Source organism: Diceros bicornis, chromosome 27 (assembly GCF_020826845.1).
Source record: "Diceros bicornis minor isolate mBicDic1 chromosome 27, mDicBic1.mat.cur, whole genome shotgun sequence".
NCBI lineage: Eukaryota > Metazoa > Chordata > Mammalia > Perissodactyla > Rhinocerotidae > Diceros > Diceros bicornis.
The window spans coordinates 31,149,371-31,176,151 of NC_080766.1; the positions used below are offsets into that span (position 1 = coordinate 31,149,371).

Below are 26,781 nucleotides of genomic sequence, written 5' to 3' on the forward strand. Positions count from 1 at the left end.
ACCCATTTCTGGGTAAAGGACTTGAGGAAAACCACTCAACTCCTCTGCTCTGCCCTCTCTCCTGGGCACCCATGCAAGTCAGCCCTGGGCTGCTCCTCCCCAGAGGTCATCTACCCATTGTTAGAGATTCTTCTGGGCACTGACATTCCTCTAGTATCCCTGCAGCTTTTCCCTGCTTCAAACCACCCCACTTTACGTCTTCAGAACCTCATCATCCATAACTTTTATTTTAAATGAAAAGGCCAGTGTAGCTGATTTCTAAAGGACTCTACTTACCAACCACTCTGATCCTACACTTGCATTTGCCCAATTCATTTCAAAAATGGAAAAAATAAAGAAAACTACATAGAGTAATAAAGCAAACGCTAAAGTAGTTTTCTGGAATGCCTAAACTTACAATTGTTACCATTTTATCATATTTGTTTCATCTCTCTCTCTCTCTCAATTGAAGAAATAAAACATTACAGATAACAACCCCTTTGTAGGCCAACCTCAGTCTAATTCTCCTTCCTATCTTTCCAAAGCCTTCATAGTAGCGCATTCAGTTTTAAGTAGCCTTCCAGGGAATTTTCTTTACACATATTTATAGGTTTATACAGTTTATTGTTTTGTTATTGTTTTAAGTTATAAGAATGCAATCTTTTTGCACATATATTTATAATTTTCTTTTGATGTTAAAAATTGTGTTAAAAATATATCTATGTTGATATTTATACATTTGTGTATTTTTTTATCATCATTTTGGTAGCTTTTTTAAGTGCCAGGCACTGTTCTAAGCACTTTATTACAAATATTAGCTCATTTAATCTTCATAATTATCCTACTCAGGACGTGCTGTTATTATTCTTATTTTATAGATGACAAAGCTGAGATACTAATAGGTTGAGTACTTGCCCAGGGTCACTCAAGTAGTAAGTAGCAGAGATGGGATTTGAACCCAGATAATAACACCATTGTCAGAGTTGTGCAAATAGCTACTATATTATGGTATAAAGATCTAGTTTCTTCCTTATTACTACTTTATAGAATTCCAGCATACAAAAATACCACATTGCATTTATCTGTTTCCTTACTATTTTTGATTTCTCACTATCACAAATCATGTTACAAGGAACATAGTTGCTCTTATGCCCATATCTATGGTTTCTGTCAGGTATACATTTAGAGGTAAAATTACTAGGTGTGTGTAATATCAATTTTAGCGTAGTAATTAGAATCATGGCCCTTGGATTCAGGCTGAATGTGTTTGAATCCTGACTCCACCATTTACCACTGTATAACCTGGATCCACTCAAGTTTATTCTTTTGTAATTATCTTTTAGCTATGATTCTATAGATTCTATTCTTACTCTATAGAATAAAAAAATAAATAAAATAAAAATAAATTTATTTTTAGGAGTTCTTTGTGTATTTTTTGTTTTATGCCTTCCATGTGTTGCAAATATACTTCTCCAGTTGGTTATTTGACTATTTTTTTTTGCCAGCTCTATTGAAGTACAATTCACATATAACGAAATTCACCTCTTTTAGATGTACAGTTCAATGCGTTTTCACAAACATACACAGTCACATAACCATCAACACAACTGAAATACAGAGAATTTCCATTACCATCCAAAGTTTCTTGGTGCCCCTTTGTGTCAGTCTCCTCCTACCTCATATCTGAATTTCTGTCCCTATAGTCTTTTCTTTTCTGAAATGCACTGCAAATGGAATTGTACGTTATATAGCTATTTGTGTCTAGTTTCCTTCACAGAGCAAACTGCTTTTGAGATTCATCTATGATGTTGTATATTTCAATCGTCCACTCCTTTTTATTGCTAAGTGGTATTTCACTGTATGGATGCTATCCATTCACCAGGTAATGAACATTAAGATGATCTAATTTGGGAGTATTATGGATAAAGCTGCTATAAACATTTACATGCAAATCTTTTTGTAGACATATGTTTTCATTTTTCTTAGATAGATACTTGGGAGTGGGATTGCTGGTTCATATGGTAACTGCGTTTTTAGCATTATAAGAAACCGCTAAACTGTTTTCCACAGTGGCTTACCATTTTGCATTCCTAACAGCAATGTATGAAAGTTCCAGTTTTTCCACACCCTCAATAGCACTGTGCATATTATTATTATTATTATTATTATTATTATTTTGCCTACTCTAATAGGCATGTAGTGGTATCTCATGTAATTTTAATTTTCATTTCTCTAATGATTAATAATATCGAACATATTTTCATTTGCTATTTGCCTTCCATATCTCTCCTTCAGTGGTATCTGTTCAAATCCTTTCATCATTTTTGAGTTGTTTCTCTTTTTATAATTGAGTTAATAAGTGTCCTTTATATATCCTAGATCCCAGTCCTCTATCAAATATGTGTTTTTCAGCTATTATCCTCAAGCTTGTGGCTTGTCATTTCAATTTTTTATCAAAGTGTTTCAAAAAGCAGATGTTTTTAATTTTGGTTAAGTCCAATTTATCAAAAAAATTTTGGTATATGGTACAAAGTTTGAGTCAAAGATTTTTTTTTTTTTTGGCATATAGATGTCCAGTTATCCCAGTACCATTTGTTAAAAAGACTGTCTTTTCCCACTGAATCACCAAGACTCCTTTGTCAAAAGTCAATTGATCATATATGTACAGTACAGACCCGTTTCTGGAGTCACTCTTCTGTTCCATTAATGGATATGTCTATCCTTAGGCCAATATCACAGTGCCTTAATTACTATAGCTTTACAGTAAGCCTTGAAGTCAGGTTGTGAATCATCAAACTTTGTTCTTTATTTTCAAAATTATTTGCCTATTTGAGTTCCTTTGCATTTCCACATAAATTTTAGAATGAGCTTGCCAATTTCTATAAAACACCCTGATATGATTTTGATTGGGATTATGTCAAATCTACATTCAATTTGGGGAGAATTGGCATCTTAATAGTATTGACTCTTCACTACCATATATCTCTTTATTTGTTTAAGCAAGCTTTAATATCTTTCAGCAATATATTGTAGTTTTTACTACATAAATCCTTCATATGTTTTATTAGATTTATAACTAAATATTTTGTGGGTTTTGGTGCTATTTTAAATGGTATTTTAAATTTTAATATCTATTCGTTCATTGCTTTTACATAGAATTATATTTTTCTGTATATGACTTTGTATCCTGCAAACTTCCTAAATTATTTATTAGTCCTAATAGACTTTTTTGAATTATTTCAGATGTTTTGTATAGGCTATTGTGTCACCTGCAAATAAAGACAATATTCTTTCTTCCTTTAAAATGTGTATGACTATTTTCTTTTGGTCTCATTGTACAGATATCCTTGCCTTGTTCCTGATCTTAGCGGGGAGAAGCATTCAGTCTTTCTTTATTAACTATGATGCTACCTGTATGGTTTTGTAGACATCAATTATCAGGCTGAGAAAGTTCTCTTCTAAACCTTGTTTGCCAAGAGCTTTTACCATGAGTGCACGCATGTTGATTTTTTCCAAATGCTTTTTTATGTATTTATTGAGATGATTATATAGCTATTTTTTCGTCCTGTTGATGTGATGAATTGCACTGGGTGATTTTGAATATTAAACCAACTTTACATTCCTGGGAAAAACATCCTTGATCATGATGTATTATACTTTTAATACAATACTAGATTAGATTTACTGACTTTTTTCTAAGGTTTTTTTTATGCCTATATTTATCGGAGATATTATTTGTAATTTTCTTATAATATTGTCTGTGTCTAGTTTTCTCTTAAGATGGTGTTGACCTTATAAAATTAGTCTGGAAGTGTTTATACTTCTCTTTTCTGAAATATTTTATGCAGAATTGATTTTTTAAAAAATATTTTGAATAATTTTCCAGTGAAGCCGTCTCAGCTTGGAATTTTCTTTATCGCAAGGTTTTTAACTGTCAGTTTAATTTCTTTTATAGGTATAGGGCTATCCAGGCTGTCTAATTATTCTTAATTGAGCTGTTGATTTGTATCTGTCAAGGAATTTTCCCATTTTCTGTATGGTATCCAGGCAAGTGACCTGAGAGTCCAGTAACAGTGGTTATATGAATCTGCTTGGGCTGTAGAAAAAGCAGAAATTGTGGTGACGTGTCTCGTAACCAGAGGGACAGCGTAAGCCATTGCTGGCCACTCTGGCCAGAAAGCAAGGCAGGTTCAATTGTACTGGTTGGAGCAAAACCTGAATCCACAAGACATGAAACCAACAGTCTCATATTTATTATCTCACTCTATTTTGTTTTATTTTCATGTCAGTAACTTCTGCCATGATACTAATATATCTGTCCTCTCTCAGATGTTCATTCAAATCAAATTTTATTGCTTATTTTTCTTAAAAGTATTTTAAAGAAACCAAACATTTTTTGAATCCTATGAAACTCAATTGCCTCAAAATAGAATACAGGATCAGTTGAACAGAGGCCCCAGTTCTCTTCTCTCCATCATTCTGTGTGAACATGCATGGCCCTTTTCCACCTCCTTGCTCTCAGTGCATCATTTAGCAGTGTGTTACTAAGGTATGTGATGTGATGATAGGTTTTCACCTTGCATTTGAAGTGAAGATTATTCCCTAGGTGCTGGATGGATCATTTATCTGATGGAGGCTAGTGGAAGTTCTCAATCTTCAGTTTGCTTGTCAGTTGATAAGCACTGCAGCTTCTTCTAAGAGGATTGGGAAATATTCAACTCCTCTTCTGTTTCCAAAACATAGTTCTCAAGCCTCCATCTTGAAAACTTTCAAAGATGTGCGTGATACAGAAGAAAAAATCTTAAGGGACCAGATAGGGAGTCCAGTATCATATTGAACTTCTATGTTTCTTATTGTTTTGTTTGTTTGAATTCAACACTGTAGACAAAACAAAAACAGAGCCTAACTAGGAACTGAGCAAAGCACAGAAATATGTCATAGAATTAGATATTACTAAACCTACCAAGGAAACGCTAGGGCGTGAAACCATGGATTACAATGTCTGATTTCTTAGACTGACGAAGATGAGTTTTAGTGTATTATGATGGAAAAAACACTGAAATACAGCAGTTTACTTTAGGCTGTAACATATATCAGAGGCAGGACTAGATGGTCCTGACAATTGTAAAATTCTGTGACTCTAAGTTAAAATTCATGTTCTGATCACTTAGTCTCCATGAGTTTCCAAACGACTACATTGTTGTTTAGTTTTTGTTCTTTGGCTGGCTGTGAAGGAAAAGGTACATTCCTCCCCTAGTGAAGTTCAAGCAAGATTCAAGATGCACGTGATCAATTGGGTTAGAGAGGGTACTGATAACAAACATTAAAGAAATCATCTATTTCTTGGAGAGTGTATTAGAGTTCTCCAGAAAAACAGAACCAATAATATATATATATGGATGTGTGTGTGTACAGAGACAGAGAGAGAGAGAGCTTTTTTAAAAAATGGGCTCATGTGATTTGGGGGCTGAAATCTACAAAAGGGGGTGGAAATTCATCTTGATGTGGCAGTTTTGAGTCTGAATTCCATAGTACAGCAGGCTGGAAACTCAGGCAGGGTTTATACGTTGCAGCCTTGAGAATTCCTTCTTCAAGAAACCTCAGTCTTTGCTCTTAAGGCCTTCAGCTGACTGGATGAGGCTCGCTCACATTATGGAAGGGAATCTGTCTTACTCAAAGTGTACTGATTTAGATAATAATTACAGCTATGTCTAGCTTGGTGTTTAACAAACAACTGGACACTGTAGCTTAGTCAAGTGGAAACACTAAAGTAACCATTACAGACAATTATTAAACAATTAACATTAAACAATAATAAGCACTAAACAATATCAGCACATCAGGCATTATCAGGCATTAAAACAGTATTAGTAAACAACTGTTTAATCAGAAAAATATAATTATTTGTCACTCTACTCCTTTTGTTGATTTATTACTTCATCATTTCAATAATATTAATAATATGGAATTTGTGGAACTATCACTATCTTTATGTCATCCTGGATTATGTTATATTTAAAGTTACAAGCTTTAAAATCTCAACAGCACTTAAAGGGAAAAAAAATAAGAAGCTCTCAACATAAGTGTTTTTGAAAAGGTAAATCACCATCTGGGAAAAACATTTGTCTTGTTTATATATATAAGAGAGAATCTTTAAAAATATTCACAAACCAGTGCTATTAAATGTAAACTAAACCTTTATATACTCTATACCCCATCATAATGATGAGGTTCTTTGTGTTTATTTACCAAAAAGTACAAATCGATTTCCTATAACGTTGAAATGTTTATTATAATAGTTTTGAGAACTCATGACTTTGAAACATGAGACTATGGACCTTTGTCATAGGAAGCCACATTTGTTAAGATGTATTTGTTCACTTAAAGTTATAAAGTATGTTTGCCATTTGCTGTAGGATGTGAATTTTCACTCTCTCTGCTTGTAATTATTAATATCTTAACTATGACATCACTGAATTAACTATTGTTAACTGACTCAAGCGGTGTGAAAGCTCTGGAAAGTTCTTTGGAACTAGAAACATACCTAAAAGCATTCCTAGTTTTTAAAAAAAATATACAGGTAAAATAGATTAAAGTGTCTAATGATTAATTTTGTAACACAATGCACAATCTCAGTTTTCTCTCTTAATAAAATAATAATAGTGGATAATATTTAATAAGTATTTTACATGGACCAGGAATTATGCTAAGCATCAGACATAGTACATAAATTATTCTATTTAACTCACAGTAGTGCTACAATAATTTCTATCCCCTTATAGATGAGCTACAATGAATCAGAGACTATGTACCATCATAACTTTATCTAAGTCTACACTCTTAAAGGTACTGCCTCAGTAACAAGGAAGATGGATACAAATGGTTGGGAGGATGGAGAGTGAAAGATTGAAGACAGGGTAAGGAATAAAGAAATATTAGGAGACTAAAGTGAGAAATATTGGAATAAGTAGAGTTGGAGCATGTTCAGGACCTGTTTTTGGCCCCAGTTATCCAATTCTGTTGGAAATAAATTTTAATTATACTGTTGTCTATGCATTATTAACCCAAAACAGAAATATCAATACCTAGGTCTCCTACAACTTCATGCACCATCCTGGGCTTCAATGATCTCAAAAATATTCTGTATCTCCTAACAGGAAAAGCAAAATTTTCCATCCTGATTCTCCAACCTTTTACAAATCCTTGGATCTTTCCTAAATATCTCCCTCTTCTTTTGATTCAGCTAAACGCCAAAGAGCTGAACTTTAGATCCATCTCAAGCAATGGTTCTCATGAAGGCTTTTCTAGCTTTTCTCTGACAAGATTCCTTTGGTTCAAATATATTCATCAACAACACTTTTCTGTGAGCTGACCCTGAAAATTACTTCATTTTAATTTCTAATTTATGTGCCATAGATTTTATGGCATACAAAGCCATAAAAAGACAATTTCAGGACTACTAATAATCAAAAGCAAGCTCATATAAGAGAAAGCATAGACACAAATACTAAGAAGTTGAGAAACTTTAGCCCAAAAAAATCTTCCTTGGTAACGAGAGATCAAAACAAAGGATATGGAGTAAAATAAAAGTTTAGATGACAAAGAAAGAAAGTAGAAGGATCAATATATATTATAAAAAAAATAAATAAAAATAACCCATGCCAGGAATTTTACATGTACAAGCTAATTTAATTCTTCTAATAAATACAAGCCATTATCATTCACATTTTCGATATGTAGAAGTAGAGACAAAATTTAGTAATTTATGTAAGGTCACTTCCTATAAGTAACAGTATTAAGATTCAAGTTCAGATTTGTCTTGTTCTAAATTCCACTCACTTCATTTATTCATTAATTCACTCATTCATTCTATTCATTTCATTTGCTGTCATAAGTATGAGTTTCTTACACATATTGGTATTTATTGATTTTGAACAAATGAGTTGATATACAGATACATAAACAAATGATCAAATTAATAAAGTCTGTGAGGTCACAACAGTCTGAATTATTAGTACTAAATCTATCCCCAAATTCTCCCAAACTCTGACTCTGTTAAGAGCCTGAAATATATTTCTGGATGACAAAAACTATATTCTGACCTTAGGCTGAATTTAGATTCTGCTTCTTTGAGATAATGCTTAGGTGTCAAATGGAACAGCTCACACCAAAGGAAGATTTTTTTCTCAGCACATTTCTTAAGGTGTACTCTTTGCTTTATCTCATGAAGGATGGGGAGAAGCTAATCACTGTTTGGGCTTTTTAAAAAATATCTTGCTTGGGGTTTCAAGTTTGGATAGAGACCAAGAGAAGAAAAAAGAGAAAAAGGAGAGATAATTAAAAATCTAACTATAGTAGTGACTTCAATATCTGGGACACCTGGCTGGCGTATTCTCCAGAATCCTCTATACCTTAAGGTTAAATGGTGTTCCTTAGGGGAAGCAGGACCAATGCATTTTCATGCCAAAGAAAACTCACTAAAGGCACAGAAAACACAGTGAAATAAACAAGTAGAAACATGAACCTGATTTCTATGTTAAGCAAATTATTGTAAAATAAGCTGGCATCTTTCTATTCCTTTGTGACGTACTGGAAAGAGATGATCTGGAAAGTGGGGAAAATAAAATGTGTTCTAAGAAAGGGAAAAGAAGAGGGGATGGAGAGAGAGAGAGAGAATTTCAGTTGCAGCATAGGTTAATGGTGAAATAAAAAGCTTTCATTAGTGATAGAAGATGGCTTTTGAAGGTCTCATTTCTCGGAAATTGATAGGCAGCTGCTCAGTTAGCAGATCAAGAATTTCCTTAGCAATAAAGTTTTAAAAAATTAGTTGTTTGAGATATTAGAAATGCAACATGCTGATTTGTAGACCTCTGAACACAAATTGATTGGGGATAAGGTGACTGACCTCTCCTGGAGAAACGATAGGAATGTCAAAAAAGCCCAATCTATTCCTAGAGGTGAGGAAGGTCAACCTAAGGTCCCAGATCCACAGCCCAGAAACTGGAAACCACAGAGTGTAGAGCCCTAAGCTCAAAGTCCCATCCTCTGGATAGACTGATGGGGAAGGGTGCTCATAAGTGGGCACAGGATGGCTGGAAGATTCACTGGTGGCCAGCAGAAACTTGGTAGACGTTGGGCAAAGGGAGTCAACATGGTCACTCAATTCCTGGGGAGGGAGTCTCCTCTTTGAAAGAGGGAGAATGTATTTATTAGCTAGGGCTGCCATGACAAAGTCCCACAGACTGGGTGGCTTAAACAACAGAAATTCATTGTCTCACAGTTCTGGAGGCTGAAGTCCTAGATCAAGGTATTGGCAGGGTTGGTTCCTTCTGAGGGCTGTGAGAGAAGAAACTGCTCTAGGCTGCTCTCCTTGGCATGTAGACAGCCATCTTCTCCCTGTATCTCTCAACATCTCCTTCCTTCTATCCATGACTGTCTCTGCGCTCAAATTTCCCCTTTTTATGACATCAGTTATATTGGATTAGAGTCCACCATAAGGACCTCACTGTAACTTGATCACTGTAAAGATCCTATCTCCCAATAAGGTCATATTGTGAAGTACTGTGATTTAGCACTTCAATATATGAACTTTGGGGGACACAATCCAACTCATAACAAGAGGTAAGCAGTCATTAAAAGTAGAAAAAGAGGCACTTCAGAATTTTGATTAGATGTTGTCTCCCAACATCAGTTTTCTTTGAGTTTAATGAGGAATTAGAATAAATTTTCTCCTAAAGAACTTTATAAACCCTTACCATTGGGTGTGATATATGAAAAAAAAATCCTGGTAAAGTCCTCTGGGATTTCACTAATCAGTTATCTAATTAAAATGAAATTGATTTTCCCCTGCACAGCCATGGTTGAGTATGTTTTATTCATTTACTTAAGAGACACACATCATTCCATTCTCATATATCGGATGAAGGTGGCTATTTTCATGGCGAATAACCCAGTAATAACCACGTGACCCAGCAGGGTCCTTGGCACATCCCACTCCCTGCCATCTCACATTGACAAGATACCATGCTCTTATATTTCCATTTCCTAAGGAACCAGGCAGGAAAATCTCAGCTCATGAAGTGATAACCATATATTTTCAATGGTCAACAGTTAAAAATAACAAAGTCAATGTGAAGAATGCCTATATTCATCTTGTTAATGCAATGTTTATTGCTGAAAGTCCATTTCGATCCAGAAACTGAGAAAAGGATATCATCCTTGTTATCCAGGTCCTTTCAATCTGGTAGATTCAGATGAGATGTACAAAGCTAGGGATTCATAAAGCATTCTATAGAAACAACACACTAAGAACTATGGAGGCCAGATACATGCAGTTGTGAACAAAATTTCATCAGGACCATAGTTGCAAATCATCTTGAAATTGTTTGCTCCTGGGAATATTCTATTAAACAGGCATTATAACACTGAGATTTCAAAATTTAAAATAGGAGCTAGAAACTTGTCATTCAATGATTTCTAACTTAAAATTAAATAAAGTACCAGTAAAACCAATTAAATTTAGGGAATTTTAAGAGAAATGAATAGAAATACTTGACTACTCTTGAAAATAAACAGAGAGGAGAGTCAACTTTATTCAATCAATGAAACGAATAGAAAGGCTTCCATCGTTTGAGAGTATTACCAGTTCAGAAAGCTAAAGAAAGATAAATGGTGCATGAAATAAACATAAGGGGGAGGGGGAGGAGAAAATAAGGGATGAATGGAAATGAGAAAGAAAGGGAAATTAGAGAAAAAGTATATGAGAAGAAACACAGCATGTAAGCACATTAAGTCCTTAAGTTAGGAGGTCACTTATCACTGGTTTTGAAATGCTTATTGTTGTTATAAAGGTTTAAAACAGTGCTTTCTACATTAGGTTGCAGTTGTTATGCTCTTATTTTAAATAAGTATATTTTTTGAAATCCAAAATTTCTCATTTAATTATAAACATTTTGCTCTTTTGCTGAAGAATGACCAAGATAATGAAAACGTACTTAAGATATTTACAGCAGTGATTCTCATATTTGATACCTCAGCATCACTTGGGACGTATTTTCTTTGTTTATTTGCGCGAAGATCCATATATTCCTTATTAACTGCCAGGCAGTAGTCAAGGTATTTGACATATATTACTTCATTAATTCTCATAATAAACCAATGAGAGAGGTGCTATTATCCCCATGTCACAGGTGAGAAAAGTGAGGCATAGAGCCCTCAAGTCAATGGCACAAGATCACTGTGCTGGAAAAGACAGTGCCAGGGTTTGCCCCCAGGTGTTCTGACAGCAGAGGCCATGCTTCCAGTACCTCAATTACAATGGCTGGCCCCCTCCCCAGAACTGCTCATTGTGCTGGTGGGATTCTGACATCTTTGTTTTACCAGGCACTATTTAAACTCACCAGAGTTTAAGATCCTGAGTGATCAAACATACTCCATTCCACAATGCCCTGGAGATTACCTTATTTGTTTGTTTTAAATTCCAAGTCTTTAAAAATAAATCAAATCCTGGTGTTAGGATAGTTAAAAAGTCAGTATCAACAAAGATAACTAGAAAGAAGGACGTCTGTGTATAACACTTGCTTAGGAATAGGGTTCAACTATGTTTTATGTCCCTTAACCACTCTCTTCAAAACCTTAGACTTCTTTGGATGAGACAGAACTTGCAAGGAAATTACTCACTGGGCACCAAATCCTAGTATCATAGAAATTGAACAGTAAAATGGAAAAATGAGCAAACCAAGTCAAACAGTTTGCACTGCTAGTAAGCAAGAAAACCAAAACAAGAGCCCCAAATTAGAGGTTTCCCAGATGTTGGAGCTCTCTCCAGTTGTCTCCAATAGACACTGGGATCCCATCATCTCTGCTGTGTCTGCGCCTCCAAACATCCACCCATTGCAGTGCTCAGCCAGCTGAGCACTACGTAATAAGGTTCAATCCAGAGAAAATCGGGGTCTATTCCTGTCAATGGCTTCTGTCTAATTACAAAGTGAAAAAGCCTAGGAAACAAGGAAACCTCAAGTATCCTCTACTTTTAACCCTCTGAAAATCTAGAAGCACCTTAGAATAACCTGTTCCTCTTTGGCTTCCTTTTTCCTGCTCTCCTGTCCATGGCATTCCCCCCTACCTGAGATGAAGGGAGTTCATCCAGAAATATTACCCAGCCCTATGTTACTTTCCAGAGGTTAGATGAATAAACGCGCAGTAAATATGAGGTTGCCTTCTGTATGCCACTCATCTCATGACTTCATCAGCAGAGACTTTGGAAGGAAGGAAATGAGGCAGGGGACACCCCAGGATCAGAAAGAGGCCAGCCCTCCCCAAAGTGGCAGGAGAGGAAAGCTGCTCACGCTCCCACGTCCTCTAACATATGCTCTCTTCTCTTATCCCCTTACTTTCCACTAGGCCAGGACTTGATATTAGCTAGATAAATTCAAGCCCCTGGGTCTTATCTGACCCGTGCTGAGGCGTCCGACTTCTAGGCGGAAAGATTCCAAATCTGTTAGAGATATAGCCAACCTTCACTTAGCTTTCCAATCAAAAAAAGAACAAAGAAGAAATAATTACTGTTTACATAACCTTCGTACATGCCTTATTTCATTTAAGACATCTGCTATCTAACTTCCCTTTTTGTGCAATCAAGTTGTGTTGATGGAGTGCCTACTATCTGCCACGGACCGTTTCAGTTCCACCCACATATTCAACATGCCATTCATCTGATTCCTAACTCAAAAGCCCTTTTTATTCTGTCTCCCAATTTGAGCTATCATAATCTCTCAAAATTGCTATTCTTCTCTCCTGTATTTATAGCGAATCATTACTAGTCACCCTGAGGCCATCTGCACAGTGTCACTGGATAGTGACACGCAGCCTTTGTTCAAACCCTAAGATCCTGCGCCTTGCAGGATGGATATTAATGCTACTAAATCCATCTTCAAGATTCCCAAATAACAGCATTCATAACAGCTATTATATCTGCGCAATAGCATGAAGAGAGGGTGCAGCATATTATTAGCAAGAACTACCCATTACAATAGAATTATGATGTTATAAACAGAAAATAGATCTCCTTTTCTCTCTTTTTAATGTTGTGCTTTATATTCTTTGAAAGGCAATTCCTGTACAGAGGTGGTTACAGTTGTCAGGCATGTAGTATGATTTCTATGAGCATCTCCTGTGGGCTCCTGGCTAGATGTTAACCCTTTAATTTAAGAGAGGGATGTCTACCAATGGTGGTACATCAGAATCACATGTGGAGTGCCCACAGGAGGAGTTCAATCATCTGTTTTTTTTGAATCATTTATTTATTTTCTGGTTCTTTTGTATGTTCTAAAATGACCCATTGTTAATTCTGTTGCATATTCAGAAGTAAGACATTGCTGATTTAAGCCTTTGCTGAGGATATAAAAACCAACTCAAATTCTGCTGGCATATAGACTGTTGTAAGTTAGAGGATCATAAACATAAGTGAGGTAGTCTAGTTGATCTGTGACTTATTTCATGATTGATGTTTTGTATTCCAATCCATCAACACAGACACATTATATTTTCCTATTAAACATGGAAGAATATCCTTCAAGTGTACACAGGAGTGTGTTTTCACAAATTGTCTTAAAACCCAAAGCCTCAATTCATCTCTCATTCTCCTATTTACGATAGAGCCATTAACTAACACAACAAAGTAATAATGCAGGCTTGATGACTAATGGAAACTGAAATTTGGCCTCAGACCTGGGAAAAAAGAGGAGTGGTGGGAGTTGTATGGAATTACGGGGAGCACACCCCATAGGAATGGAGCAGTTTGTACTCAGTTCCAGGTGACTACAAGCAAGGGAGCCCAGGGTAACTAGATTATCAGAATTTTAAAAAAGAAGTTACAAATCCATATTTTATGTGAATTCTTTTGATTTTTAAATATTAACAACTAATTTGGAGTTCAATAAAAAGCCCATGGGAGCCTATACTTGTGCAATGAACAAACCTCCTAACAGGTAACAGAGCAGTGTCCAGGCAGCTCTCTAGATCCACCTACAGCCCCAGAACTACCACAAGGGCAGAGAGCTGCCTGTACTACCTCTAGCCCACAGAATCAACCTGATGAACCTCAGAACCTCAGGGAGCTTAGACCTCAAGAAGAAGGATTCTAACCAGGACGCTGCTCTGCTGCCTGGTAAGAGGCCACTAAAACCTAGGGTCCACAACCATTCAAAGCTGATTGTCACACAAGTCCCCAACTCCCAGAGCGAGCACAGTGGGATGGGAGGAAAACCAGGGACACCTGGCTGAGGTCAGCATTATCCTAGGCTTGAAGCACTGACTGAGAAGTGACAGAGGGTGTTGCAGATGTGGCATTACTAGTAACAAATGGCACAGTGGAAAGAAAGTTTTCCATGTCATCAAAAATAATTTAAGTATTTTCTGATATACAATTCTAGAGGAAAAATTGAATTATATTTCTATTCTTTCTACAGAAAATCATGTTGACAAAATCATGGTTGTACGTAGAGGTGATCAAAGACTATGCAGCCAAAAAATGTAGTGAAAAGGTTATAGGTGATGATGACAATGATATCACATTATTGTCCTGATTTTGTGATGTTTGTGTTCTTTGTCAACTTATAAGTTTTTATTTCTTAATTTTATTTTTATTCTAATTAGTGTTCATATTTACATCTACTATTATGTTCACAATGTTGTGTTCTTTTTCTTAAAGAAGACCACCAAAATGATAAACTTCAAGATTTTCAAAATCTGGATCAACCTCTAGTAAGAAAGCTGGGACAGAATCATGTACTTCAAGTAGGAAGAAAAATATAGGTTCTGCCAAGACCTGGGAAATGCTCAGAAGGCATTCAAAATTTTGAGGTGGGGGCTAGAGATGTTGTAGGAGGGTAGACCCCAGGATGTTTTACAAATCTAAATGTATCATACAAAAGTCATGAATTAAATTCATTTTGAAACAATTTGGATTTGATTGAATTAAGAAGTAAAGTATCCATAGGTTGTCCAGTGGTGTAGAAAACCCTGCTGTTCTGTCCCTTTCCCTACCAGTGTCATGTGTTTCCTCATCTCATCTCAGTAGTGCTCCCACTTTGTTTTTCTTCATATGTGTCCGTATTGATCTCTTATTGCTTTAGATTTGATTTCATTTTTCTAAACACTAAAGTTTTACAAAAAATATTTGTTCAGGATTATGCCCATTCCTACTCATCTCTCTCAATCCTTTTGGCTTTCTTTTATATGGCTCCTCTAAACTAGACATATTAAGCATTGCTAACGTAATAGATGGAAAATTATATCGGAGAGTGTAAATCAATGGTTTGATATAGAGGCAATCTTTAGAGAGTTCCTCATTAAGACCAGATTTCTGCCTCTTGGCCATTGACACAAAAGGAAGAGGACTGCATTGCAATCCCCATTCTAGGAAGAAAACATTCCTCAGCCAAAACAGGAGCAGATGTACAAGTAGTTATGGCCACAGAAAATAAGACGGGCTTCCCTGGCCATGATGGAGTAAGCATTAATTACATACCTTCATAGCATTTGTAACATAGACGTAATTCTTTGACATAGAGCTATAAAAATAAAATGAGCTCACCCATAAATATAAGATGAAGGAAGTTAGTGAATTGCAATTACAAAGAGGATTACTGAGTTATATGTATGCAAATGAGGGAGTTCAAATATGGAAAAGATGACCCTGTAGTGTGCCACATCCATTGCTGAGAGGATATAAATATCACAGTCCAGGAGTGACATTCAAACTCAGAATCTTCTCACTGTAACTCAGTTGAACTCACATCTCCTGTCAACATGTCCTACAACTGCTGCTCTGAAAACTTCTCCTCCCGCTCCCTTGGGGGCTACCTGCGCTACCCAGGCTCCTCCTGTGGCTCTTCCTATCCAAGCACCCTGGTCTACCGCATTGACCTCCGCTCTCCCGGCACCTGCCAGCTGGGCTCCTCTCTCTATAGTGGCTGTCAGAAGATCTGCTGGGAGCCCACCAGGTGCCAGACATCCTGCTACCACCCGAGGACCTCCGCACTCTGGGGTCCCTGCCGTTCAACTTATGCTGTGTCTCTGGGCTCTGGGTCCAGAAGCTGCTACTCACTGGGCTGTGGATCCCGCGACTTCAGACCTCTGGGTTATGGTGTCTGTGGCTTCCCTTCCCTGAGCTGTGGAGCAAGATTCTGCCACCCAATCTACTTTGCCTCCAGGAGCTGCTAATCGTCATGCTATAGACCAAGGTGTGGATCCAGCTACTGTCAATCAATTTGTTGAGGGTTTAGATGTTATGAGCAATATGTCCATGCTCTAAACAGAGCATCTATCATCTTCATGGTCTTCAGGAAAAACTATCTGATCAGGTGTTCTTCATCTTTTTTCCAGCCACAGGCCACAGAACTGTCTCTAACATTTACTGAACTTAATAATTAATTCTATTGGATGAATTAATGGAATTGGTGAAATTAATGAAGTAAACTACTAGATCAATTAATCAAACTCATGTTAATGAACAATGAATTAATGTTAATTAATGGAATTCTTGTTCATGTATTTTATTCAAAAAATAAACAAAAACCCAAATGAATATAATCTAATAAACTTGTCCATTTTGGCCTCCAAATATGCTGCTAATTTTATTGTTAGTTTTACTTGGCTAATTTTTTTTTTTCTTTTACTTTTTTTGGAAGGTATTTAGATTAAAGTTCACTATGCCCCTGGGAGAAAACTTTAGAAATCTAATAGATTGGTGGATTTGAACCAGTTTATTTGGGGCTTTAAACATTTCCTTCTTTAAAACTGCTATTTTCTGGAATACTTATGTTGCATGCATAGACTTTACGTGAATAATTATCTCAGGAACAGTATAGAGCACAATTCCTCCAAAGGATATGGGGCTTTGATGTTTTCTGACAAAAGAAGAAAAACAAGGAACTTGGAAAATACAACTGAGCGGGAAAAAGTGTAGGTTATATGGAAGGTTTTGCACATCAGCTTACATAACTTTTTTTTAGTCTATGTTGGGTGGCAAAAAGGACCATACCCCTACATTTCACTGAATACTTTTGTATATAATTAATTAATTAATTAATTAATTTGTTTGTTTTTGCTGAGGAAGATTTGCCCTGAGCTAACATCCATGTCCATCTTCCTCTCTTTTTTAGTATGTGGGCCACCAGTACAGTATGGCCACTAACAGAGCAGTGTAGGTCCACACCCAGGAACCGAGCCCAGGGCTGCTGAAGCAGAGCGCGCTGAACTTAAGCAGTAGGCTACCGGGGCTGGCTCTGTAATTAGTTTCTTTACTTGTGTAAGGAGGAAGTCAGTTATCCTTGGTGAGAATTAATTAGGTTCATGAGATGTGGTATTTCACTTTCCTGTATCTAAGACTCAAACTAAAAATGGCTGGAAAAAACAAGCCTTTCATATCATCAGAAATTATTGTTTCATTCGTATCTCAACATACATTTGCAGACCCCTTGTCTTTATGTTTTATGTTACCATTCTGATATTTTATAGGCCAACTATTTCAGAAAATAAAGTGCTAAAATGGGTAATATTTTGATAAGGTCTAAAGCTAATAACAAAAAAACAGTATCTTTATACATAGATAAAGAGCAATGTTCAAAGAATTTTCCTATCCACTAAATCTCAGATCACTACAAGAATCATGAGGAACACACATTTTATGAAGTACGGTTATTTTACACTTAAGGAAATGAAGACTCAAAGTGGATCAAGGGTTCACTTTTGGTCCTAGTCCTATAAGGAAACCAGGATCCAAGATTTCATGACAGATGGGGACTAACAGAAGCAGTGAAGACACAGCAGTACGGGAGAGAAGGAGAAGAATTTTGAGAAGATGAAATAAAATGAACAAAGCAGAGGGGTATAAAGATACTTGTGTTCAAGGACTTATTGGAAATTTGTATGGTGTAGCAACAAAAAATCAGGCTGGAGATGTGTAATAGACATCCATCACTTCATTGTTTGGATATCTTGAGTTTTGGCTCACATTAATTTAGGATTCATCTTGTCTTATTCATACTATTAAAACAGGTTTCTGCTTCGTCACCTTCACTCTATTTTCTACCTGTTTACACATTTTAAAATACTTTATAAAATAAAGCTTTTGTCAAATGTTATGTGAAATAACGTATTGTTATATTTACCTATTTTATAGAAATATATATTCACGTTAAATACACAATTTAACATAGTATAAAAATATATAATAAACATTAAACCTCTTATATCCTCTACTACAAATAAGGAAGCAGAGCATCTGGTAGGCTTTTGGGTTCTGGAATGAACATACTCCCCACCTAGAAATACCTCTCTGGCCTATGTACCCAGCTTTAGTTAGGCCAGGAGCAGGAAAGGATTCTGCAGGTCTAGGCTCAAATGCAAGCAGCCCCATTGGTTGTGTCAAACAATCTGGCAGACTTTATGGTGTTGGTGGTATCTGTGGTACAAAAAAAAATGCAGTATGAAGTTTATGGCAACCCCCAGTGGGAAAATCACAAGGCAGGCAATTAAAGTTGTGGAACAAGGCCTTGTAATCTGCAGTGGAAAATCAACATATCTTTGGAAAATCAGCTCCTTGGATACTAGCTGGACCTGGTTGAGATAGAAAACTTGATCATGGGACAAGCGACCATGGATGTATAGCTGTTCCTCATGAGCTGGCTGCTGCTGAACCCTCCAAGTCACAAAGTCAGGCAGACTCAGGAGCAATTCATTGTAAGATGGAAATAGCTCATACAGGAATGAACATAAGTGAATCTAGAGAGCACGTTGCATGAGCAGGAGCCCAGACCCCCATGTGGTCGACCAGGATTGCACTTCCAGCCCCTTCTCAGATCACACGGGTGGTCACATTGGGTGCCTCAAGTGACCAGCTGAAAGAAGAGGAGAGAAGCCCAGCTGGGTTTGCAGATGGACTGGCTCATTATGTGGACGTCTTTAAACACCAGTGAGGAAAATATTTTCTCTATGGGCAGAACTTTATGTTCAGCACCTGGTTATCCACCTTGTATAAAACAAAAAAAAGGGTTGTTGATGATACATCTAGATTGCTGGACAGTGGCAGTTGACCTGACCAGCTAGCTGGGGACCTGCAAGGAAAAATATTAGAATATTGAACAAAGGAAATCTGGTATAGAGACATGTGGATCGACATATGTAAGTGTGCACAGAGTGTTATCTTGGTTATTTCTTCTTAATGCCCACCAGAAAGCATTCACCACGGAAGAAGAACTAAACGGTCTAGTAGACAAAACGACTCTGACAGTTGATGTTAGCCCACCTCTGTCAGCAGACCCCACAATGCTGGCAAGACGAGCAAGTGAACAAAGTGACCACAGACACGATGAATGGGTCCAACAGCATAAGCTCCTACTTACAAGGCTGATATAATTAATGCCACTTGTGTATGTCCAATCTGTCAGCAACAGAGACTAATGCTGAACTCCCGGTATGGCACTATTCCTCAAGGAGACCAATGGGCCACCTGGTTGCACATTGAACATGATCCCCTTCTGCTCTGGAAGGATCAGCGGTTCATCTTCAAACACATAGATACCTATTCAGAGTATGAATTTGCTTTCTGTGCTTACCTCAGCAACACCATTATTCAAGAACTAATGAAAAGCTTGATCCCCAAGCACGAAATTCCTCACAATGTAGCATCCAATCAGTAAATCCACTTCACAGTAGAGATAGTGTGAAGTGGGATCCACAGGTTTTATCAAAAACCACACCATCCTAAAGCTAGCTGCTTGATAGTGCATTAGACTGGCCTGCTGACAGCAAAGCCGAAGTGTTAGCGTGGAGGCAATACCCTCGAAAGACTGGGCTCCAAACAGCCACTTGCTATCACTCCCAATGACCCATTTAAGAACTTTGTGCTTTCTATTTCGGCAACTGGAATTTGTAAGGCTATAATCCCAGTTCCCAAAGGCAGACTTGCTGAGGGACATATGAAGGGTCTCATTGAACTACAGCTATGGCTGCTGCCTGAGCACTTCGGGCTCCTTGTTTTCAGGGACAAGCAGGCAAAAGACAAAAAAAAAAAAAAAAAGAGTTGCCTTCCATCCATCCAAGGGTAGGTGACTCTGATCGGTAGAAAGCGGTAGGGTTACTGTTACACAACGCGAGTTGGGGGAGGAGTATGTGTGGAGCTCAGTTAATCTGCTTGTATGGCTGCTGGAACCTCCTGTCCAATTGTGGAAGTGATTTGTGAAATGCAGTGACAACCCTAGCAAGAAAAAGGTATAGTTATCAGGGTTTATACTTCTCAGGAATAAGGGTTTGGGTAACATCACCAAAAAATTCACCCAGACCAATAGAGGTGGTAACTGAGCGTGAGGCAAATTTATAATGGATAGCGAAAGAGCGAGATGATGAGCACCAATGGCAGCTCCAACATCAAATGCCGTGTCAGGGACTGCGTTTCATCCCGCTGACCTCACTCTTATATTTCCCCTCAGGAAGAGAAGCCTACAAGAGCCATGGAGAATCTTTCTGCTGACAATTTGACCCTCAAGATGCAAGTGGTGGATTGTGACATGTGTAGATGTGCACTGGAACTCACATCATCACTTCAAAAAAGAAATAGCTGTCCAGCTGAGGCAAGTAATGTTGGCTGACAGCTTTTCTCTGTTGGCTTCTTTGTGGTGTGCTTCAGCTTTTAAGCCAAGGTCAAGTTTTTTCTCATGGCAGCTCCTGGTCAATGATTGAAGAAGGTGGTAGGACAGCTTTTTTCTTTCACAGATGCTACCCTCTTACAAACTTTCTGTTCCTCTATCCCTGTCTCAGTGTCTGCTTCCTAGAGAATCCAGCTAGCAAGTATTCTCTCTATCCTTCCTTGAAATTTAATGTTTCTTTATAAGATTATTTTCCTTCAGTCTAAAGAATTTCTGTTAGTATTTATTTCAGTTCAAGTTTATCTGACATAATGAACCCATTCGAAATTAACAATCGGTTATTATATTATTCCAAGAAAAAATAAAATGAAGAATATGGGTGACAAAAGAAGGATATTTTATATTTTTTGGAGGAAATTACAGGAAAGGAACTGACTTTGAAAATGCACAAAACTCATTCACAGTCTGAGCAGTGGAAAATCTGAGTTGTTCTAGGATGCAGACCCCAGGTTCTTTTAAAATTTGGATGATGTAAATGAAAATATATGAAAAGACGTAAATTATTTTCATTTTCAAATAGTGTATTTTAAATGGCACTTTAAAGGCCCGGCCTGGTGACACAGTGGTTAAGTTCACGCCTTCCACTTCAGCGGCCCAGGGTTCACAGGTTCAGATCCCGGGCACAGACCTGTGCACCGCTCATCAAGCCATGCTGGGGCAGCTTTCCATATACAAAATAGAGGAAGATGGTCACAGATGTTAGCTCATGGCCAATCTTCCTCACCAAACAAAAAATTCCACAGGCTAAAAGTAAGCAGAAGAGATGCCTTAAACCCCTATCCTTTCATTCTCTTTTCCCAGTTTCCCACGTTGTCACCACACCCCCACTCCCTCTTCACACAGCCCAGATCAACCGCTACTTGTGACTCTGTCTGAATTCAGTCTTCTTGAGTCACTTTGTCTTTAAATGTTTGCCTGATTCTTTTCTGTTTCTAGCCATTTCTCATTATTTGTTATTTTTGTTCCCTCCATGGGATGTGAGAAGCCCTGGGTAATAATACATGATAGATGGAAAATAAATTTGGAAAATGTGAATCAGTGGTGACAAGTAGAATCAATCATTAGAAGTAGCCTTATAAAAAACAAAGCTATGCCACTGATCACTTGACACAGTAGAAAAGTGACAGAAAAAATCCCAGAGCAGAGCAGAAATAGATATACATGGAGTCTTGGCCATAATAGGATGAGGATGACTGACAAATAGTCTTAGAATTTCTGAAATAGAAATGATCACTGGCTTTGTGCTGTCATAACAAATTATAGCACCCATAAATACAATAGGTAGGGAGCTAGTCAACTGTAATTACAGAGAAGATTAATGAATTAACATATGCAGAAGAGGGTGTCCAAATGTGAGAGGATGGCACTTGTACTGTGCTGTACCAACTGATAAGAGTATATAAATTACCCAGTCCACAAGATGACCTTAAACCTCAGAATCTTCTCATTGTGACTTATCTGAATTCACATCTCCTGTCAACATATCCCACAACTGCTGCTCTGGAAATTTCTCCTCTCATCACTCCCTTGGGGGGCGCCTGTGCTACCCAGGCTCCTCCTGTGGCTCTTCCCATCCCAGAACCTGGTCTACTGCACTGACCCCTGCTCTCCTAACTGAGTTCCTCTCTCTACAGTGGCTGTCAGGAACCTGCTGGGAGCCCACCAAGTGCCAGATCCTGTGTGGTGTCCATCCCCTGCCAGACATCCTGCTACCACCCAAAGGTCTCCATGCTCTGCAGTCCCTTGTGGTCAACTTATACTGTGTCTCTGGGCTTTGGGTGCAGCAGTGGCTTCTTTCTGGGCTCTAGATCTAGGAACTGCTACTCACTGGGCAGTGAATCCAGTGGCTTCAGTTCCCTGGGTCATGGAGTCTTTGGCTTCCTTTCCTGAGCTATGGGTTCAGTTTCTGCCACCCAATATAGTTTGGTTCTAGGAGTCTCCAGTCATGTGGTTACCAACCTACCTGTATACCTAGCTTCTACTAATCAACTTGTTGCATTTAAATACATTTAAAGCAAAGTCATCACAATGTCTACTTGGAGTTCCATCATGCTCATTGTTCCCAGTGGCAACTATCTTCTCAGTCTTTGATCACCAGTTCCTTACCTAATCTCTTTCCATCAAGCACAGGCTAACAGATTGATTCCTGAATCTTCTGAATTTAATGACTTAACCCCAAAATGAGTGCATTATCAGCATTACTGATGAAATTCATGCTAATTTATTTTCTGCCTTAAATGGATAAAAAGTTAAATGATTATAATCTAATAAACTCATTCTGGCATTGAAATATTTTTACGTTATTGTTTATACATTATTGACCGAAGTTTGTGTTGAGTTAGATTTAGCAGGTTAAATAAAACTCAACATGCATCTGGGAGTAAATTTTAGAAGTCTAAAGAGTTTTAGATTTGATCTAATTTCTTTGGACTATGGATATTTATCTCATTCAAACTATAGTTACTGAACATACATGCTTTGTAGTTTTAGAGCTTTATGAATGAAAGTCTCAGAATCATGACATACATCGATTCCTTCAAAGAACATGGACTTTATCTATGTGGACAGAGGGAATGTAACTGTGAAGTTGACAGATTCATTGGCAATTTCATGAACAAGAATAACATTTATGTTTATGTTGTTAGGATAATAAGTGAAAGAAAAACTAAATGAAAGATCAATTTAAAAATACATGTCAACCTTAAAAAAATTCTAATGAGTTTACCAGATACTTACTGTTAAAAAGACCATACTCATGCATCCAATGATGAGTTTCCAACACAATTCACTTTTCCATATGTATGGAAAGATAGAGGCAATAATTCTTAGTGGGAAGGGTATAGCTTCAGAATGTCTGTGATTCCACATCAATGCTTTCCTAAAGCCCAAACTAAATATAGATGAAAACAAAAAGCTCTTTATACCAGCAGGTTTTACTACTTTGTTTGGATCTCAGCATAAAGTTGGGGATACTATGTATTTATTCTTTTGGTAATATTCTCAGTTTTCACAGGCCAAGTATTTAAGGAAACCATATGAGATTAAGATAAATAGCAGGTTACTAAGGAATAAAAACTAATTACAAAAAGACTTTATCGCTGAATAGTGCTGTAATCAAGATTCAAAGAATATCCTATTCACTATTTCTTTAGGCCCTCAAATAGATCTGTGACAAAGACATATTTTTAAAATTCAAGTGATTGTTGATAGGAGAAAATTAACACTTAAAGCAGATCAGAGGCTTCCCCAGTCATGACAACCAAAATTGTCTCTCCAGACATAGCCAAATATTTTCTGGGGGGTAGAAAGCAAAATCATTTCTAGTTGAGAACCATTTATCTAAACTAATGCATGGAGAAAAAAAGGAGATGAAAAAGAGAGAAGAGAGTTTAAGAGAAAATGGACCATAGTGAAAAGATTTAACGTACTTGAATTTAGAGTCTTAAAAACAGATAAAAGAGAGAACGATGGAGAAAATATATTCAGGGAGAAAATGCTAAGAATTTTACAAAACAAAGGCAACAAGTGCTGCAAATTAAAAGTTGGATAAATACAGGGAATAACACACCTACAAGAATAGTAAATCTGATGAACACCAATGATAAAAAGAAACATTTCTAAGTAGCCTGAGGAGGAAAGCTGATTGCCTTTAAAAAAAAAAAAGTGACAAATAGGGCTGAAATATGAATTATTGACAAAGATAATTGAATGAAATGTTCAAAATTCTGAAAGAGCACAGATGTCATACTAGAATACTATGCTCAGTCAACATGTGCTTCAAAATCGAAGATAATTTCAGACAACAAAAAGTTGAGAGAATGTCTCACCAGCAGACTGATACCAGATTTTTATCCTAAAAGTTGCCAGTGAGTGAGGAAGGACATGTCTTTACCTATCAATAGGAAAAAGTCTGACATTAAGATAGGAGCTGCATTCTTCCCCTGTTCCTAAAAATCTTACTCTTTCTTGGTCATGGTATCCCTCCCCATGGACATATTTGCCATTTTCTAGGATATAAACGACTCCTAGTCGACACTGGGTGAATATAATAGAATATGTCGTAGATAACAAATAGACAAGACGTCATCTGATGGCATCAATCGTAATATTCCAAGTCATGGCTTTTGAGTGGCTGGCTCCTCATTAAGATGATTAATCAAAGGTAAATCCTCTGGATGATTAGTAACAAGCTGAATGACAACTCCCTTAAGTAATTAGGTGGGTGGCAGAAGTAGGATCTAAAAGGTGTAATGGAAATCTCTTGGTTCCATACACAACAGATCTGAAAAAAATTAGATAGAAAACAGAGAAGGCAATTCACAAATACATGTTTGGAAGCCATTAGTTCCACAGCTCGGAGCCGACATCTTGATATAAAATCTCCCAATATTTTTAAATGTGAATCAATAATTCTGTTTTAGAAAAAAAAAAATTACCTATGGTTATATACATTGTACCAGTATAATACCTGGGCTGCATTTGTTACATAGTCCGAGAGTCAGTAAAGTTTCATTAAAATTATATTTGTTGTTTACAATTTTCTATGAAAGAATGACTAGAGCAGGAGTAAGAGGAGGAAACTGCTGGGCTTGTGGATTAGTGCAGAAAAAGATCCTTCCACAGAAGGAAAAGTTTCTGGGGAAAATACACTAATTTAAAGGTTTTGCTTGAGAAGGGACCTGCTCTGCATTCAGCAACTCTTCCAAGTCATTCTATCAGGGCTACTTGAAGAAGTGTTTGTCAAAGGAAAGAAAATGGGGAAGGTAGATGTATCACATCATATCGAGGGGACCATTTTCCCTGCTTCACGGACAGGAAGGAATAAGATTCAAATTCTGATTTGGGATATCAGTAAATAAAAGATTTGCAAAAGAGTTATTTACATTTGGAAGAGTTATTTCCTCACTTTGTTCTTGTAGGAGTCCTACATCATGTTTCTTTTTTTAATTTGTATGCTACTTTTATTAATATTTTAAAGAGCCAACTTTGGGCTTTGTTATATTCTACACAAAAAGTTTTCTGCTCTTATATTGATTTCTATCTTTAATTTGTTCTGTTGTTTTTACTTTCTTTTGTCTTGATTTGCTGTTCTTTAGTCTAACTTCTTGATCTTCAGTCTTTCTTCTTTTCTAGTATATAAAATTCTCTCAAATCACTGAATTGGCTGAAATCTGTAAGTTTTGGTGTTTTAACCTCAATAACATTCAGATCAAAGAATTTCCTATTGTCCACGTAGATTTTTTTTTCTCTGAATCATGGGTTATGCTATGATCTGAATGTTTGTGTGCCCCCAAAATTCATGAGTTGACTCCTTATCCCCAGTGTGACGGTCGTAGGAGGTGGGGCCTTTGGAAGGTGGTTAGATCTTAAGGGAGGAACTCTCATGAATGAGATTAGTGCCTCTAGGAGAAAAGACCACAGAGAACTCTCTTGTTCCTTCTAAATTTATGAGGTTACAGTGAAAAGATGGCCATGGAGGAAGCGGGTCTCATTAGACACTTAATGTACTGGCATCTTGATCTTGGACTTCCCAGCCTCCAGAACTGTAAGAAATAAATGTTTGTTGTTTATAGCCACCCATTCTATGATATTCTGTTATAGAAGCTCGAACAGACTAAGACAGGTTATTTACGTGTGTATTTCCAAATTGACAACATTTGGAGATTTTCTAGTTGTCATTTTTCACTGGCTTATAACATATTCTCTATGGTTAAAGAATATACTATGAATTATTATGATCACATGAATTTGTTTAGGCTGGCTTTATGGTGTAGAGTATTTTCAGTTAAATTCCATGTGCACTTCAAATGATTATGTTTGCTGAGCTCATTGAGTGCAATGTGTCCAATATGTGGATTTGGTCAATTTTCTTATGTTGGTGAAGTGTTCTATATGATAACTAATTTTTGGCTTCTTCTTTTACATTTTTAAGCATTGTGAGTGTGACATTTCTGGAGAACTCACATCATTCTAAAAATTATGAACATCTTTATCCCTAGTAAATCTTCTATGACTGATATTAATAAAGCTAGCTTCTTTCTGAGTTGTTTTAGATGATATATCTCATTTATTTCAATATTTCTATGTTGTTTTA

The 26,781-nt window shown here is 36.9% G+C and overlaps 1 protein-coding gene across 1 annotated transcript; it reads left to right on the forward strand.

Moving 5' to 3' along the window:
* Positions 1–15,789: 15,789 nt before the first annotated feature.
* On the forward strand, positions 15,790–16,203 carry LOC131393016 (keratin-associated protein 13-1-like). The gene has a single exon (XM_058523389.1). It carries the CDS (start codon positions 15,790–15,792, stop codon positions 16,201–16,203), a length of 414 nt encoding a protein of 137 aa, XP_058379372.1.
* The last annotated feature ends 10,578 nt before the right edge of the window (positions 16,204–26,781 follow it).

Excerpts from the sequence above, each read along its gene's own strand:
- LOC131393016 (XM_058523389.1), top strand. The coding sequence starts at position 15,790 with ATGTCCTACAACTGCTGCTCTGAAAACTTCTCCTCCCGCTCCCTTGGG.